Source organism: Sceloporus occidentalis, unplaced genomic scaffold (genome assembly GCF_023333645.1).
Source record: "Sceloporus occidentalis isolate IW3139 unplaced genomic scaffold, rSceOcc1.0.p SCAF_3, whole genome shotgun sequence".
NCBI lineage: Eukaryota > Metazoa > Chordata > Lepidosauria > Squamata > Phrynosomatidae > Sceloporus > Sceloporus occidentalis.
The window spans coordinates 89175282-89194596 of record NW_028316983.1 but is presented as its reverse complement, the minus strand read 5'-3'; the positions used below and the strand labels follow the sequence as shown (position 1 = coordinate 89194596).

Sequence of the window (19315 nt, the reverse complement as noted above, 5' to 3'; positions counted from 1 at the left end):
TTGTAGAATTTACTAAACTGCAGTTCACAATATCTAATTCAATCACGGCTGTGCCTAATACTTGGCGTGTCAAAGTTGTTATGACTGAGCATCGTTGGCAAACTTCACTTAATCCCTGTCAATGTGTAAATTCTTTAGTACCTAAGTCACTTACTGCATCTCTGAACTGTGACAGTGCCAATTTGTATGCTTTGTTAGAACTGGGGATACCAGAGCATTATAACCCAAGGGAGCAGTAAGGTGAGCTAAGACTGTACCACACATTATAGAAATTAGCAAGTGTTCCTGCCATAGAATGTTTCTACTAACACATGAAAGGCATCCTCATCTTTATTTCCCTCCTGTAAATCCATGGAGGGAGCCAGGAACAACTAATTATAGTTCTCCATCTATTTTGTTAGTTTAACATTTGCAAACTTACAGAAAGCTTTTATCGAATTAAGATTAAATATGATGGATACAGCATACAGAGATGGAAGATATAGAGGTATTCCAGCAAAAGAACGTACTTGTGTATATGGTTGTCAAGAGGTAGAGGACCTTGTTCATTACATGTTATTTTGTCCTCTCTACCAAGAACCAAGAGAAAAGGTTCATTACACCTATAATAGAAACCAGCCCCAGTCAAAACCCACAGGATATGATTTTTTATCTTCTACTGGACCTGAATAAATATGTAACTTGGAAAGTAGCTTTGTTTGCCTTAGCAGCTAAAAAAATCAGGAACAAGTATATAACAGGGATAGCCATAAACTGTGAAGGCGATGACTATATTTGACAAAATTTTTAATGCATAATGACAATTGTTCGTTTGTCTAGAAATTCTGTACCAGATATGAGATACCCGCATTTTAGATATAATTTATATGCATTTTATACTGTTATACTGTTATATTGTTATATGTATTGTTATATTGTTGTGCTGTGCAATGACCTTTGGTCAAAAACAATAAAATTTGAATGAATATCTCATGGTTAGTTCTCCATCTATGTCCAGTGGACATGCATTCATAAACATGTCTTTCTTTTCTTTCACAATGGAAACATAGTGAAACACTATGGTTGAGATCTAGCAGTTCTGTCAGAATACTTAAATTACATTTTCATTTTCCCCCCAGCTCTGGAGTGCAGTTTGGTGAGTACACCGGAGGTCCAGGAGGGTGAAGACTGTTCTTTCCCCCCAGTTGCAGCTGGACACTGACTAGGGTCTATTACAGACTGCCAAAATAAAGCTGCTTTGGGTCTCTTTGGAGGTATGCTATTTAAATGATGCATGGGTCCTAAGAGTCCCAAGGTCGCGCCAAAGCCACGATCCAGTCCTAAGTCCTGGAGTGCAGCTTTGGTGCAGCTTCCAGATTCTTAGGATGCATGCATCATTTAAACAGCATACCTCCAAAGAGACCCGAAGCAGCTTTATTTTGGCAGTCTGTAACAGGCCTAGGTGCCAGATCTTTGCATCTTTGGCCATTGATTGGATGCAGAAATGACCACATCATGCTATGGTTGAACCATACAATGGGATGTTAGCTCAAGGAAGAAATGGATATCTTCTTTCAAAATGTTCATAGAAGTGCATATATTGGCATCATTAGTGATACAGGATTCTATCCATAGATTCTAGCTATGTAACCATTCTTTCTGTAACATGTAATTTTTCACAGGTTTTGAGAATGTACTGAGTTTAGTTATGCACTGGCTACTTTTAGCAAATACACGTATGCAAGTGAAATGTGTTTATTTTTTATCATATAAATCTATATTGGGTGATATGGATGATTGTCTGTCTATACACCTACAGAACAGTATTATGTTTAATTCAAAGGACCACAGTGAAACATTGTCAACCCCCTCACAATACCCTGTTGTACTTACTCTGAACAGAGCAGGCTCTGCTGGTGCCATCTTGATACACTGAATATACTGAAATGTTGGAGTTCCTTTTTATTCTGAGGTGTTCTGTAAAGAATAATGTTTCATTTAAAAGAAACTTGTTTTTATGGTGAATTTTAGCAACAAAAGGTTCTGAAGTACAGTTTAAAAAAAAGATGATGAAAGGAACCTTTGAAACAATGAATTGTGAATTCTAATACCATGGTTTTGTTTTGACTTTTTATATGATTTGGAGCAAAGAACAATAACTTCTTCATTACTCCATAAACTTAATGGGAAGTCATTTTGAAAATTTCCAGAGCCATTTTCTCCTTCACACTTAAAATAAGAGAAAATGGGCCAGTTTCTTCCAATTTGTTTTTATATAGGTGAGTTTACTATTCCAGTCTTATGTTCCCCCACATTAAATTTGGACTAATCAGCACTATCCGATATAAATGAGGTTAATGGAGGTGTTACATTTGGATGACATACTGAAGCCCAGACAAAGAGAATACAAGACAAACAAATCAAAATTGCATAGAGCATAGTGCAGAACAATGATTTGTAAGCCATCATGGAAGCCTTTTTGTTGTAAGGGCATGGCACAAATACTTTAAATAAAATAAATCAATAAATGATAAATAAGCCACAGCTCCCTTGTTGTCAAGATCTTACTGTTAATGCAGCAAACGCTGGAAAATATTGGTAAAATATAAATAAATTAGTTGTTTCAATTAAACAAGTTGGCTGGCATAAATAGAATGTAAGGAGAAATATAAATTGGGTAAAAAATAATAGATGTTGGAAAGTTAAGGAAAACTGAAATAAAAACAAACGGGGGAAAGTTCCTGTAAAATTAAAATAGGGAGAAATTGTGCAAGGATATACAGGTCTGAAGGGAAAACCGAACCTTCTGAAATTTGAAGTCTGTTGACTTGAATAAATTATATTTTAAATTTGGCTTACAAAGTCCAAAATATATAACTGCATTTCTTTATTTATTTTACCATTGTAGGAATAAAATTGTACTTCTTCAGCCTTAGAAATTATGAAGGGATAGGTGAAAAGATTCTGTATTTTACCTTCAATATATGTTGTTTTGTTCTGGCTCGGAACTTTTCTCCACATAATGCCATGATGGTAATGACTGATGACTATGGAGGTCCATTCCACTACATACCACAAAACTGCTTTTCCATAAATTTTGGGAGGTTCCCATTGAACAAAAAATCCTTTCTGGTCATCATCAGTTACCTGAAATTTGTTAGGAGGTGGAAAAACTACAGGGAAAAACAGATTGGAGTACTTAGCAGCTTGTCACCGGTCTAACTTCTAAATTAGAGAATATTTAGAGTAAAATATTTGAAACAGCTTATGCTTTATGACAAAGAGATCTGTCAACCTAAAGCAGTAATCTCCCTGCTAGCCTCAATTGTAGTTCCCACTACCGCAACCTGTCCCAAACTCCCTGGGATTGTCCTGATTTTATCACTGCTTGATTAAATCAATGTCACCGTCACCAGCCAAAATATTCCTTTTGTAACTCTGAAGTTAAAATCATCAACCAGCTGGGAGTTGTTTCTGGGATTTCTGGAAAATCCACAGAACTGCCTCAAGACACAATTCACCCCATAAATATGCCTACCTGGGCAATCCTACTTTAGCCCAGTTTGGAATCAAGCAGAAACTGTCTAATTCAGACTTGACTCCTTATTACTGCAGCGCTGAGCCACATTCAACACACAGCCTTCTCCAGATTAGGGCCATCATCTCTGCAATTGGTAAAGCATTGCCCTACCCTCCAAATTGCTGTGTTACCACCTTTTATATCTTAGTTCTTGTATGTGGGTGTGAGAGTGTGTGTTCTTGTGTGAAAGTTGATTTCCCTTTTACTGTACAAATAAAACTACATGTGGACCTTGCACTCTGGAGTTCTGGGAGTTTGGAACAGATACACATAGGCTAAAAGTCCCAGTTTTAAATTATCAAAGTCCTCTCACCACTTCCAATAGAGCTAAATTAATTTTCTCATTGAATTAAGTAAGTGGATGCCGTCTTGAGACACCCTGCAATTTCATGAAGAAATACTCTTGGTATTAATGAAAAATGGGGTGGGGGAGATTGGCCCAAAGACCAAATTGCCTTTCAGGGAACTCTCACAGAGACCACATGCCAGTAGTTTGTATCAAACTACACAGAGCTCTCCCAGCCCTTCTCCTTAGCTGACCTATGCAGATCCCGTGATGTTGGTGGGGACATGTTTATTGCCAAGAAAGAGAGCCCCATTTAATGATGACCAGGGAAAGTTTGTATTTCCAATAAGCACAGCTGCACTGAGCAATGGAAATCTGTTCAGCTGGGATCAGAGTGCAAGAGGAAGACATTTTCTGACCTGTCAAGTGAGACTGTAATGAGAAAGCATCCTGCTTCTGAATGTTGCAGCCTTGTTTGCTGATGGAAGGGGGCTGGAAATACCATCCTTGTGTGCTCCGGTTGCCAGCTGAACAGACTTTCATTTCTTGATGTGACTGTTAGCTGTTAAAGTAGGTTGGAGGAGGGATTTACAATTGTGGCAATTGTGAGGAGCCCTTGACTTTTCATTAGTAAAAGGCACTTCAGAAAGTTATACCATCATGATGAGTGTCAGTTTATTTTAAACTAGAGGCTTTAGCAGATACATTTATTTAATTGTTTAGGGCATATTTAAAATAGAGCATATATAATAAAATTTGGGTTTGTTTTTTTTTTGATGCCATCAATTTTTTGCTTTCGATTTCATCCTTGCAATGAAATAGGATTGTTACCTGGTTAGATATTTGTGATTCTGGGTTGTGGAAGTGAAAAGAGATGGCCCTGATTGTTAGCAGAAAAAGGTTCAATCTGAAAGTTAGGCCTGTTACAGACAGTCAAAATAAAGCTGCTTCGAGTCACAGTGGAGGTATGGCGTTTCAATGATGCATGCATCCTAAGAGTCCAGAAGTCGCACCAAAGCCACGCTCCAGCCCTAAGGACTGGAGCGTGGCTTTGGTGTGGTTTCTGGACTCTTAGGACGTATGCATCATTGAAACACCATACCTCCACTGTGACTCGAAGAAGCTTTATTTTGGCTGTCTGTAACAGGCCTTAGATTAGCTACAGACTAAGCAGCGATCTGCTCTGAGTGTTCGGAAATCTTACATCTGAAAAGTATTTTTTCCAGTACAATATAACTATGCAGTACCCATTTCTGAAATGTTTTGTATATACTTGAGTCCCAGTTTAATATAAATGAAAACAACAATAGCAACAACAAAATTCCTTACCATGATAATCATGGTGCTGATGGTTCACTGTGATATTTGCAGGTTTAGAACTTCCTTTGGAATTGTGCGCTGCCACATACACAACACTCACTGCTGGGGGAACCAGAACTTTGCATGTTGTTTCAGTTGTTTTACATAACTCCACAATGTCCCCTTCTTTTTCACAGTACACTCTATAACCCAGAATTCTTCCTCTGCTCTCTTTGGGAAGAAATGGCTAGAGAAACAGAAAAAGAATTGGCTTTTGAGAAATATTTTGTGTTGGACTTTTAAAAACATGGTTTGTGTAGTCTTACAAATCTTGTGTCTAAGATGGCAATGTAATTGAAATGGTAGCTCTTTTACTCTTCCTTTGCTGGTCCCAACTACATAAAATAAATGTCAGTCACTACGGACGATATACCACACGACTGAAATTGGAAGTATAATCCAGTGTTATCCTGAACAGAATCATGCATATTCACATTATTGTGCGAAAGGTTACCACATGTGATTACTGGCAATCCGAACGCACCAAACGTAATCATGTGTCAATCCACAGTTAAGTAAATTTGGTGAACTAGCGAAGTCACAAACCCTGTTCCTAGACAACTTCGCACTCAGTGCGCTGTTGTTTGGTGTGATGTACATTTCTCCTTTGGTCCTGGTTCTCCCCCCCCCCCCAAATCTGGAGAGGGGGTTTCCCATGAAGCCACGCTGCAATTCCGCTTCAATTTTGCTTCCACTTGTCCTTCAGCATTGCTGAGGGGGGGCTGCTGCCTGCTAATTAAGAGGCATGGATCTGGAGCTATTGGATAACCATTATATTCACGTTTTAATGTGATAAGAGTGAATATATGCTCGTTTTAACATGAATAGAACATGTTTTTTCAACCATTCTCCCCCCCCACCTCCTTTGTAAATTGTGGGGTTCCTTGGTTCCTCTCTCTCACTCGCCTAAATATGCTATGCTCCCACCATCTGCAGTCTCACTGAGCATGTGAAAGGCTGCCAATTCGCAATTAAGAACCCACCGATGGGATGGCTTACTTTGCACAGAATTTGGGTCGTGTTCGGGGAGGCCATTACAGCGAATTTAAGGTGTGATAAGTAATCACGTAATTGCGTGAATATTCAAATTGACCTCGCTATCTTCTCTTTCAAAATTGAGAGCCTCCCATCCTGTTTGATAAACTCCTACATCTAATAATTGCCCAATATTATGCAAAATGCTCCAGACAGAGGTAATCAGGAGCAGGAAAGCAACAAGGGAAGACATATATAATTATTTCTTGCCTGTCTTTTTGTTTCTCCCCATTGTTTCCTTGATCCTATAACATTTCTATCTGTCCCTCTTGGAGAACTTGGAAAAGTTGCTTTTTTTGGAGCATCACTCCCAGAATTCCCTGGTCATGGTGACTAAGGGATACAGGAGTAGTAGTCCAAAAAACAACTTTTTAAGGCTTTGCTCTTTCCATCTCATCTATCTTCCTGTCCTTAAAGACAAGTGAGAGCATATACTTCCTACTGATGGCTCCCACTGAAGTATGCTATCATGTATTTTTTTTCTGAAGTTTTAGACCAAACAGTTATTGAGTCACCATATAGTCCCATGATGGATTATCCCAGGTACTGTCTTCAGTTAATTGTTTTCCTCCTAAAATTGATTGATTAGATTTTTAAAATGTTTCTGTGTTCTAGAGCTATGAGAATAAGATGACCCTAAGCCCTAAATATTAAGGGTTGTTCCTTCCCTTAATGAAGAGTTATAATTTGATATGTATGCAATCCAGAAAAGAGATCAACTATCACCTTGATCAAGATGGTCACCTCTTGGCTGCCATTCTGGTAAGTTGGCCCTAGATATCTCCATACATCAAGTACTGAAGATGGCTCTGTATTAAGAAAAATTGAAAACAGGATTTTTGACATGTGATTATAAATAGATATTGTGGCAAATAGCAAGGCTTAATATGCATTTTTGTGTTTGTCTTAGACGCACCCCAAAACTTTATTGCACCTCATATGACTTAAATTTCCATTTCTGCAACCTGCTCTTACACTACACCTTAAAGACTCTGACCATGTAGACTTCATGATTTCAAATTCCAAATTAGCCTTCCCTCCTCTTTTTAGTTACAGCCTGTTTCTTTTGGTGTTGGGGGATGAGATGAGAGGGAAATAACAATAACCTTGCTTGAAAGATCTTGAGATATTGAAACCTTGCATATTTTGGTGACTTTTGTATTCACATAATAAAGACGCTAGTTTTTGGATGAGCAGTTATTCTGTGACCACAGGTTCTTTTTTCAAGCTGAGAACTCAGCTTTGTAATGTGTGTTTCTGTAAGATTGATAAACTGCTTGCTCTCCATGGCAACATACATAATCTCTCTTTTCATCCTACATTCTTTTGTCACCCTTTAAGAGAAAATAATTTAAATACTAGCTGGTCATATTGTTGTTTCTATTTTTAATTTGCCTTCATGTCAATTCTGAGTTCTAACAAAACTATCATTGGGGTTTCAAGGCAAGATTTCAGAGGAGGTTTTCCATTGTCTGAGAGAGTGTGACTTGCCCAAGATCACCTATTAGCTTTCTGTGGCTGAGGGAGGATTTTAACTCTGGTTTCCTGAAGTCACAGTCCGATACTCAAACCACTAAACCATGCTGGCTTCCATAGTTGGACACATGCCTAAATTTATAAGCATACATTTTTTACTTTAAAAATTAGGGAGGGAACACAAAATTTAACATTCATTCAGATCTTGAAAAAGTTGCACGTAAGTTGGTATTTAAGGAATATTGAGAACTGTAGTTAAAAAAAGTATTTTTAAAAAAGATTTTGTATCTCTGACATCTGGCTTTCTGGCTTTCAGATGCTATCATCTTGGATACATAAATTTAGACTTGTTGTAAGCTGACCTGGGTCCAATGTTGTTCAAAAAGTGGGAAATTAATTAATTAATTAATTAAATTTGATGTCTGAGGTAAAGCATCACATGGGGTCAACCCAAAGTTCAGGGACCTATTCACACTGTACTAGTGTTATTATTCCACTTTAATTGACATGGTTCCCTCCGATGGACTCCTTGGGATTTGTAGTTTGGCAAGACACTAGAGGAGCACTCTAACTGGGAATTCTAAATGCTCCTACCTAAATTAGAAATCCCAAGATTCTATAAGAAGGAAGTAGAATTATATCAGTGTAACTCTGTAGTGTGAATGGGCCCAAGGAGAATTGCACTTGAAGTGAGAAGCGTTTCGACAGCCGACACAAAAATAAAAGTTCCTCTCCTGCTTTCTGTCAGTAAAAATATTACATAATATGCTGCCCTTTCATGATAATAAATATCACCTGCCTCAGGTGAATGCTTAACTCTTCCTAATGCTAGGGCTGGCCTGTGCCTTTTATAGCTAACATAAAAAAGTTGCAACATTTCAAAAATGGAGATGCCGTGATGGTTTCATCTGACAAACCTTTCTCCACCTTTTATCTATTAGAGCAGGATCACTTGTCTTCCTCCTCCCCCCTATGGTAAACAGTGTGATTTGTTCCTGAAAGTGTAATACAGTATACTCCCCCCAAAAAGCTTAATATCGCAGTTTTGTCAGCAGGGGTCAGTAATACCTAATAATACTGTATGTGATTTTCTTGTAACTTTAGGGATGGCTAAGAATTTTATTTGCATTGTTTTTTTTGAAAATAACTTTCCTTTTTTTTAAGTCACCCCCCCCCCCCCCAATAAATCTGATGGAAAGAACTTCTGAGTTTAAAGAAATGTTGGGAAAAGAAAAACTAACAGATTCATCCAGCCATGCAGAGGGCTTTGAGGTTGTTGTTGTGTGTGCCTTCAAGTTGCTTCTGACTTATGGTGAGGTTTCTGGTCACAGGGTTTTCTGCTGCTAAGAGAGTGTGACTCACCTAAGGTCACCCAGTGGGTTCCATGGATGACCAGGGAATCGAATCCTCATCACCAGAGCGAAGTAGCCTGGGAATAGGATTTGTGAATTCCCTAGTACACCGAAGTGTGGATTGATGCGTGATTGCGTTCAGAGTGCATTCAGAATGCCAGTGAATGCATCTGATAACCTTTCGCACAATAACGTGAATACCCATGATTACATTCGGGATGACACTGGATTATACTTCCAGTTTCAGTCATGTGATAATGTCTGTGCTGTCTAAGGCTGTGGGGAGTTGCAGTCCAACAACATCAGGAAGGCTGTGTGATTCCTCAGTGTGTTATTGTATGTTGTCTAAGGTATTTTGCTACTTCATAAGTGGGTGATTTGTGGTCCTAATTTCTGGAGTTGGAGTCTAAGAAAAGTATCATTTAAGTCCTATTCTGGGTAGGCTTGTGTTGCACATCACATTTATTTGCATACCAGAGTTGAAAGAGGGGTGGTGGGAATGTATTATTAACTCCTCTCTCACAGGGACAGGACAGGTACATTCATTTTGGTTCCCAAGTGATGAATGATTTTCCAGCTCATGCTAAAACTGAAAGTGAGAGGACATATCTTGCAGAGATATGTCCTTTTCCCTGGGGATTTTCCATACACTTCTGAAATTTAGAACATCACAGCATGGTGGATGTATGTGCTACCATTACTCCACTATACTATGCAGCAATAACTATTGTGTTCTGTTGAAGACAACACAGGAAATAAGGGCACAGGTAAAGATATAATCTAATATTCCAGTTCCTGAGCTGGTGAAACTACAGCTTCCTGAAGCTATTTTGAACATATGACGGTGCTGAAAATGATCAGAAAACTGCTGGGTGGCTTACGGTGGCCAAAATATCTTGACGCATCCCCACACTGCTTCCAGGCAAGGCTTTTTACTGGGTGATTGCTCTACTTCAAACATGGCTTTTTATGAGGATGCTGATGGCATCACCTTCCACTTGTAACCCTCTTATTTGTTTTTTATTTCCACAAAAATCTCCCTGAAGCAGGACAAAGTGGAGTATCTGCACAATGCTTTTAGAGTTCAGCTATCCATCGGAACTATAGAAGCACCTTTAAGCAAGGATTTAATAGTCAAGAAGCTATAAAACTCACCTGCTTCTGGAGTCATATACATTGTTGATTCACTCCAACTGCTCCAGAAAGCCCTGGCATGAATTAATTTGCATCTTACTTGAAACTCATACATTGTGATTGCTTCTAAGTTGTACTCACTGTGATGTTCTGTTTCAAAATCAGAATCCCATTTTCTAACCTGAAACGGAGAAGCAGTGGAATTCAGTTCCATACTGTTCTGTTCTGTTCTGATTTTGCAGGTTTGCATCAAGGATTCCCCCAAAGTGTTTTTAGAAGCATTATTTCATGTGAACCCAAAGCCCATCACGCTAGCCACCAATAAAATAAATTGTTTCTGCTTTTCTCCTAGTTACCTCTGCATCTGACATAACTAGGTAATTCATACAGAGACTGTTATTTTGGACTAACGTTATAAACCACAGCTGTAATAAAAATTCCTAAGTACACATGAAGAGCAATGCTGGATCAGGCTAGAGGCCTCTTCAGTCTAAACATCTGTTGTATAGTGGGTACTATGGGAAACTTACCAGCAAGTCATGGCCTACATCTACACTGCAGAATTAATGCAGTTTGACACTGCTTCAACTGTCATGGCTCAGTGCTATGGAATTCTGAGATTTGTAGTTCTGTAAAATACTTAGTCTTCTCTGTCAGAGGTCTCTGGTGTCACAAGAATCTACAGATGTTGGCGTTCCAGAGGATGGAGCCATGATAGTTAAAGCAGTGTCAATAGTTATTTCTGCAGTCCAGATTAGATCAGAATTATATACTCTCAGAGCAAACATGCTTAAATTAATGGCAAAAGAAACAATGTTAGTATTACACAATGTTAGAGTTTGAATTCATTGGGCTTCTCTCTTCAGATGGCAAGATGGAGAGCTTTATGCAAATAGGCAATGCCTTTGATCCAGCTTCACAATGGCAGTGAAAAATCTCCTGGGAAGGTTCCAACCCCTAATCACTGACAAGCAGTGAGGTTGCAGCCAGGGGCTTTTCAGCTGCCCTTGTGCAGCCAGTGAAGTGGAAACAGCCTTTCCTGGATATCTGGAGGATGAAGAATGCTACTCTTTCCCTGGCCATGCAACAACAGTTGGACATCAGCTAGGTACGCCGCTGCATTCAATTTGTGAGCAAGGGGGTGGTGAAACTGTGGCACAGAGCTAACTACCATTGCACAGCCAGGGAAAGGATCATGTAGCCCCTTTGAGACTAACAGAGAGAAAGAAGTTGGTAGCGTAAGCTTTCATAGACTTCAGTTTCCTTAGATGCATATTTACCAACTTTTTTCTTTCACTTAGTCTTAAAAGGTGCTACAAGATCCCTTTCATACTGATTTTCCAGATTAACATGACTATATTTTTGAATATAGCCAGGGAAGAAGGAGTAGACTTCATTCTCTGGACCTCCAGCACAAGCATGCTGGCATAGCTTTCCGCTCTGCCAGTGGCTGGACAGGTTCTTGGCCTGTGAATCTGCTGGATATAGTGTGAATCAGAATCATCTGATGATGTACTACTTTTCAAGGTATACAATAGATCTTGATCTACTGTCTCCACACCTTTGCTATAAATTATTTGAGTGAATATAGGGTTCTAAACACTTGGGCTGTGTGAAAGTTGTCATTAAGTACAGTTTGAGTCTCCCTTATCTGGAATTCTGAAATCCAAAATATTCCAAAAACCAAATCTTTTTTCATGGGTGCTGAGAGTGTGACAACTTTGCTTTATATATTTCAATGTACACAAACTTTGCTTCATGCATAAAATTATTTAAAATATTGTATAAAATTATCTTTGGGCTATGTGTATAAAGTGCATATGAAACATAAATGAATTCTGTGTTTAGACTTGGGTCTCATCTTCAAGATTTCTCATTCTGTACACACATACCAATACAGGTATTCCAAAATAAAAAAAAATTAAAAATCCAAAACACTTCTGGTCCCAAGCATATTGAATATGGGAGACTCAACCTGCACATGCTTAGAGAAAAAAGTAGTAGAATACATGGGTTGTCCATCCATTTAACTCCATTGCCTTTAAAAAAAATATTTCTTTACTATAAGAAATCGTAGCTACCAAATCCTACTTAGATAATGAAAGGCAGCAAATATAGCTATCTACAAAAGTACAACACAAGGAAAAACATTTGTCCAAATAAGATAAATACTCAAATTAATCTTAGGAAATTTGCTCCATCTTACAGATGTATAAAGGTATGCATGCAAAGTTTGGCTCTGACATCAGTGGGGAAAAAAGCAGTAATGCTATTGCTACTGATACAATTAAAATATGGAAGAAGAGATTGCCTCACATGCCATGTTTCACTTGTTGCTTCCTTATATCGTTCTTCACAGTAAGTTCCATTGATTGCAGTTTGTTTTCGCCACTGTATTATAGTCTTAAACACTGGAGACTCTACAGTTATATTCTGGATCACAACAGGATTAGCTGGGATCACTGGAAGAGATACAACAATACTAAATTCAGTATTTGCTGACAAAATTGCTAACTATTTGCCAATAGGCAGATTTTAGAGGCTGGTTTGTCCTAACCTTCAAGAGAAGCATATTAGTAACAGGTGGGTTATTCTGTTAGGCATGTGGCATCATTGTATGCCAGTGGCTGGGGAACACAAGTGGTAAAGTGCTATTATGTCCATGTCCCACTTGTGGGCAGCCGAGACAGTTGAGGAATCCACTTTGTATGATGTCAGTGGGGCAGAGATTCCACTTTGAAGTTTAGTTTGAATGTTAAAGGACCTACCTAAGATGTTGAACCTAATTTCAGCACCTTGGATAGTGACTTTAATAATAATAACAACAATAATAATATTTATTCATATTCCGCTTAATCTCTGGGAATCCAAGCGGATTACAGCCATAAAATACGGTACAATTAAAAGAGATAGATTAAAATTTCCAGAATCCCCCACCCTCCACCCTCACATAAAAACATAATCAAGTCCTAAAAAGAGATTAAACTGAAAAAAAGAGTTTAAACTAGTATACAATACACTAAAATGAGGTAAAAATTTTCAGGCGGAATCCGGGTAGGGTAAAAGATAAAAGATGGAGGATGAAGGAAGAGAGGGGGAAAGGTAGGTCAGCAAGGGTATTCTAGTCTGGAATGGCCTGCCAGAAGAGATCCGTCTTAATAGCCTTCTTGAAGGTATCCAAGGTGGTAATCTGACAGATCTCATCCTGCAGGGATGCTTGGGAATGCCAGTAGGATTCAGGTTGAAAGCTTCTGTTTCAATCCAATTTCACTCAAACCGTGACTGAAATAATCTCCTGCTGCTTTGTTGATCCTCATTATCATGTCTTCTAAGACAGAAAATCTAACAAATGTCTCTGTCTATCTCTTGGTAGTAAAAATACAGTCTTCATAAATTCAGTAAGTAATAATTTTCTGCCACCCAGTACTGTATCTTCTGCCCAAGGCAGTCGCCTATCTTTTTTAATGATAGGCATAGTTGTAATCTAGGCCCTTCCATGTTGCCAGTCATGCTGTCTCAGACACTTCCAAGTTGCCAGTCATGCTGCCAATCAGACATACACCAAAGTACTACTGTATAGCCATGAAATTTCTTCCCCTTTCATAACAGATGCTATAAATTGTTGTTTGGGAAAGGATTTGCAACATGAATGGAAGGAGCAATGGCCTCTGATGGCTTCCACCCAAATTAATGGGGCCGTATATCTTCTCTGAGTCTTTGCCTATATTTTGAAAGAGCTATCTAGGATGCTGAACTCCACCTTCAAAACAGATTCAACATCTTGGATAACTTCTCTGCAATTCAGGCTAAACCCCTGGAGTGAATCTGCTGCCCCACTGATATGGAAGTGATCAGCAGCCACTGGGAAGGCAGGTTGTTTCCATCCAGAAGGATTTTTGAATAAAAGTTCTTTTTATTAAAGAGAGCAAAAATAGGACCTAGATCAAGAAGATAATTTTCTGCATACTTTGAAGTATTATTTCTCATAGTGAAGTCAAGAGGAGAATGCTGACAGGATTGTAGCCTAAATTGTAGCCTGAGAAACAAGAGAGGGATACCTAATGTTTGCAGAAGCATAGAAGAAACAAATGGGACAGCTCCTCTTTCCCAGAATAAGTTGGAAAAAAAACATGGGAAACTGGGTGGGCAGGAATAGAATGACCTACTGGATGAAGGTATGGCTGACTGGCTATGACCCCAGACAGGAGAAAGCCAATTAGATTGCAATAATACATTGCAACATTTTGTTACAGGTCACACTTGTAGAATGCTGGCATTATATTCTTAGACATGAAGGTGGAGTTCAACATCCTCACTGCACCCATCAAGATCTCATTCTTATCTTAAACTACTTACATAATAGGCTAAAAAAAACCCACCCCATTTAAAAGCAGCACTTAAAGAAAAAGTCTCCAAATTACTATATATACTACCTATATCATTGAGGTCAACATGCAGTGGATCCGAATGCACTGTACCCAGATCATTTTCAGCGTGGGCCAAAACAGAAAACTGTTGGCTTTCTAGCAGTTGATTCAGAGGGATGATGGCTGAGGTAATATTTGCAGAAAACATCTTATTCTCTTCGGTTAGTAAGCTATAAAGATGAAAGAATGACAGTAAGGACTCCATGTGATAATGTCCTGTGTATCATTGTACTGTAGCCATAAAACATCCATCTAAGGTAGAGATTTCTAAAAACATTCATAAGTTATAGATAAGTTTTTCAATGCATAACCCTAATCAAACAACCTCTAAACATATAGAGTCAATCTTGTTCTATTAGCATTTCAAAGTCCTATAGATACTTTTTCAGCCTGGTCAGCATTGAAGACACCCATGTCACAGTATAAGAAAACCATAAAGCTGTGTGAACTTCCACATTTTGAGCATCAACTAACCATAAGTATGCTTTTGTAAGTCTCATGGATTTCAGTGAAAAAATTCAGAGTCAAACCTTTGTTTAAGGCTTTTGCCACACTGCAGAGTTAATGCAATCTGACATGGCTTTAACTGCCATGGCTTCATCCTATGAAATCCTGGGATTTGTAGTTTGTTGTGCCACCAGAGCTCTCTGACAGAGAAGGCTAGATGGCTCACAAAACTACAAATCCCAGAATTCCATAGCATGGAGCCATGGGAGTTAAAGTGGCAGTGTTGATGCAGCCTTAGACTGTACTTTGAGGAAGCTGTTTTGTAGTGCAGTGGTCCTCAAACTTTTTACCCTTGTGACCCCTTTTACATCTACATGTGGATATTGTGCCCTCCCTTGATGTAGTGTATGAATAAAAAAATATTTTGTTTTAGTGTGTGTATTTTCATTCACACATTTATGTATATTCATATTTTAACTTTTTATAAAGTAATAGCTCTCTTCCTCTTCCTCTCCCTCCCCCAGGCAGAGGCTACAAGCATCCTACTTGCTTTTCTCTTCTCCTCCAGAACAGAAAATGTTTGGGAAGGAGGGCAGGTGGAGGCGGGAGTCAGGGCAGGAGGAGGCGGGAGTCAGAAGTCTCACATTCCTTTTAAGCAACAGTCACACACCCCTACAAGGGTCCTGCTCCACAGGTTGAGAATCAATGCTGTAGTGTTCAGAGCTTGAAAAATTTGCTTTTTTTTAATACCTGCAGCTCTCAGTTTCTCTGCAGTTAGCAAAGCCTCTGTAGCATGTCTGAATCATGCTGGATTATGTCTTAATTTGCAGAACAACATAATAAGAGCAACAAATGGTACAAATGTAGACCAGGCTCCAGTGAGTCAGTTTTCTTTTAAACTCATTGAGCTGGTAATCCAAACTGGGACTTTTGATTCCCCCCCCCCCCCCTCTTTGAATTGAACTTCTCTCTTCACAGTTTCACAAACCTTTTTTTGAAACTCATTATCAAAGGAAGATTGCTTTGCAGAATGGAAAAAAACTGCAAGTCAACCTTCTTTGCATGAGCGTTGGACTACTCTCTGCTAGTCTTTGGATCCCTGACATAATATACACAGCATGTAAAGGGATCTTGGACAGTTTGTCTCAAAGGTTCTACAAGATCCCTTTGCATACTCATGTTCCAGACTGACCTGGCAATGTTTCTGAATAGTACACACAAGATCTGCTTCTCTCCATTCTTGCTTTTCAACTAAAATGCCTTATGAATCCCCCCGCTTTCCCATTCCACTACATTGCGTACTACTGGATAGTGAGTGTTATAGCTAAGACTCTTAATTAAGGAGCAAAGACACCAATGGCTTAAGCTAAACAAACCACTGAAGATTAATTTTAGAAACTTCATTAAAAAGGAAAGTTCTCTAAAGCAGTTTTTCTTAAGCTATCTGATGTGGGGGACAAGCAGATTACCCTGCCTCCATATGCCATGGACATGGGTAGAAAGAATATTTAAAAAAAATTCAAAGAATGGTAAAAAAACGACCACAACAATGTTTTTCTGAGGGTGAAGAAATCCTGAGAACAATAATCCATTAAATTCAGAACCTCTTGTGTGCAAAATTCGCATATGGTTGTTTTGTGTAAAAAACAAACAGCATTTTTTGTACTGAAAAAGCTGCTTTCTGTGCAGATAATCCTGTTTTCTATGCAAACATATCACATGCAAATTGTATACACAATACATCCCCAATTGCAGCATTTTACACACAGGAAACAACTTCTTCTGTACAGAAAATAATATCTCTGCACAGAAATATATTTTTGGCACAGAAAATGTGAATTTTCCCCTCAATAAGAATTCTGTCCCACCAAATTAAATTTTCCCCAAATTTCTAGCATTGTAGGGAACGAGACGTTGAAAATAATTCAGGCTAGAAGATCTATATTTTCTTTTTTTGTATTCCCTTGCTAGCTTTGCCTGACCCTTTTCTTGGAATACTTTAGCACTATTTCTAAATGTCCAACTGAAATTTAAGTCAACGCATGGCTAGAAATCTGGGGACTGAAGGAAAATTTCACTGGGGGAAAGAATTCTTATTTGGAATGGGCCATGCCCTCATTTTGTCTCCTTTACCCATAGTTACACCCCATGAGTCCCAAACTCCAACAGAGGGTCAGCTGCTAGCTCACTATGTCTCTGGCCTTATTGCTGCTCCTCCTTGAAGTTCTCCCCTGTCTTTTCTAAGCCAACTGTTTTCTCTAAGCCAACAAACAACAACAGGAGCAAGAGAAAGGTGGTAGCCCCCATTACTTTCTCTCTCACATGGTAGCCACATGGATTGTCCCCAAGTATCAGAGAGAGAGATCAAGGAACAAAGAGGTCAATCCCCAGAACTGTAGTCTGGGTGAAAAGAGGGCAGATCAACAAGACAAGAAGGGAACACATAAGCGACACTTGTATATTTTTTCATTGAATATTGCTTCTCCCTTCTCTACCCTTCAGTTTTTTTCTCCAACCTTGCTGTGACCAGATGCTTCTGCTCTTGCTTCTGCTGGTCTCTATCTCTTCATCTCTCTCTCTCTCTCTCTCTGAACTACTTCACGTACATGTCTCACTATTTCCTCTTCTATAGTTAGTTCTTTGAAACACAAACACACATCACACCCATTCACTCCCTTCATCTCTACCACCTTTCTAACTTTTGTTCATAGCTGTAAAATCCATTTAATTTCAAATTTCTATTTAGAAATTTACAGAATTTTATAGGGACTTCAGATAACAAGAGTGAGAAGAAGGAGCTGGATCCACTCAGAGGAATGGATCTACACTAAAGAACTGGTGCAGTTTGACACCACTGTAACTTCCATGGCTCAAGAATTATGGGATTTGCAGTTCTGTGACATATTTAGCCTTTTCTGTTATAGAGCTCTGGTGCCACAACAAACTACAAATCCCAGGATTCCATAGGTTGCAGCTACGACAGTCAAAGCCGTGTCAAACTGAATTAATTCTGAAGTGCAAGTCAGAGTGGAGAGAGAATATCTGGGGCCAGATCAAGACTTCCCCTCAGGCAGAAGAGAAAATGGCCAAGATCAGGTACATAGTACCTGAGACTGGTCAAAGTTATTTTCCCAGCTGAGAGAGAAAAGCTTACAAGCACTTCTATATAGAAGTAAACATAGAATAATAAACAAGTAATAATCTGCTGCCATCATGGCACTCCAAAATATCATGGAAGGGCAGCCTGAGGGATCAATCTCACTCCACCGCATGGTAGGGCCAGTTTGTGGGAGTGGGACTACAAAGTACAATTTACATCCCAAACAGGATCCAGAATTATGGCCATAGTTGCATAGTATGTTTGGTTTTGTACCCAGAACCTATAAAACTTGAGCACTGTTTTTCAGACCTACCCCAGAAATTTTTCTACTTGAACATTGTTGGGTGAGAACAAAGTTTTTTACTCAGGGGGGAAAGTCTGGTCTAGCATTAAAGGCATGTCTGGTGACCTGCTTTCTCCCCACCCCGAAAGTGTAAGTAGGACACTTTATTTACTAGCAGACAAGATCTACAACACATGCACAATCCTGCCTGGTTTGTGGTTGCTGTCTGTGACCACAACTTTAGTCCCCATAGTCAGACCACAACATCAGTTACAGATCTGTCATTTCTTCATTCTTGGATAAATTTGCAACTAACCTAGTTTTAAGCCCAAACTTGATGTTCCAGGCAAATGAATATCATGCAGTCTCAACTATGTTGTTGGTGGGTTTTTGAAAATGAAAAGCAGGCTCTGAAGGCTACCATTTTGAGCAAATGAAAGACAGAAAAGTTGCTTTTTTGGATTACACCTCCTCAAACCCTTCATTATTCCAGTGGCCATGCTGGCTGAGGGATTCTGGTGGTTGTAACCCTCAGAAGTGAATTCCCCAAGTTCTAGGCTGGATGTGCAACTGTTCATTTCCCCAGCACATCCAGTACCACCAGTCACTCTCCTTCCATAGTTCTAGATATGTATTTAAACTGTCAAATATGTATCTGCAACTCTGCATGGATAAACAAGATTGCAGAGATGGTTTCTTCTGCCTTCTACCTTTCCTAACATTGTTGTCTTTCTAATGAGTCATGCTTTCTCATGATGTGGCCAAAGTATGGCAGTCTCCATTTGATCGTCTTGGCAGGAGAAAGTAAATTAGTGAAGCTGATACAGAAATGATATGCCCAGGGTGTGAAGATGAGA

General features: G+C 39.0%; 1 protein-coding gene across 1 annotated transcript in view; it reads right to left on the bottom strand.

Moving 5' to 3' along the window:
* IL23R (interleukin 23 receptor) overlaps positions 1–19315 on the bottom strand; it is a 37874-nt gene that overhangs the window by 12986 nt on the left and 5573 nt on the right. Inside the window, exons 4-10 of the mRNA XM_089518307.1 lie at positions 14635–14798; positions 12518–12663; positions 10223–10382; positions 6966–7048; positions 5175–5391; positions 2955–3152; positions 1873–1956 (exon numbers count right to left, since the gene is read on the bottom strand). Of these exons, the coding sequence (XP_089374433.1) occupies positions 1873–1956; positions 2955–3152; positions 5175–5391; positions 6966–7048; positions 10223–10382; positions 12518–12663; positions 14635–14798 (1052 nt within the window). The remainder of the gene's footprint in view (positions 1–1872; positions 1957–2954; positions 3153–5174; positions 5392–6965; positions 7049–10222; positions 10383–12517; positions 12664–14634; positions 14799–19315) is intronic.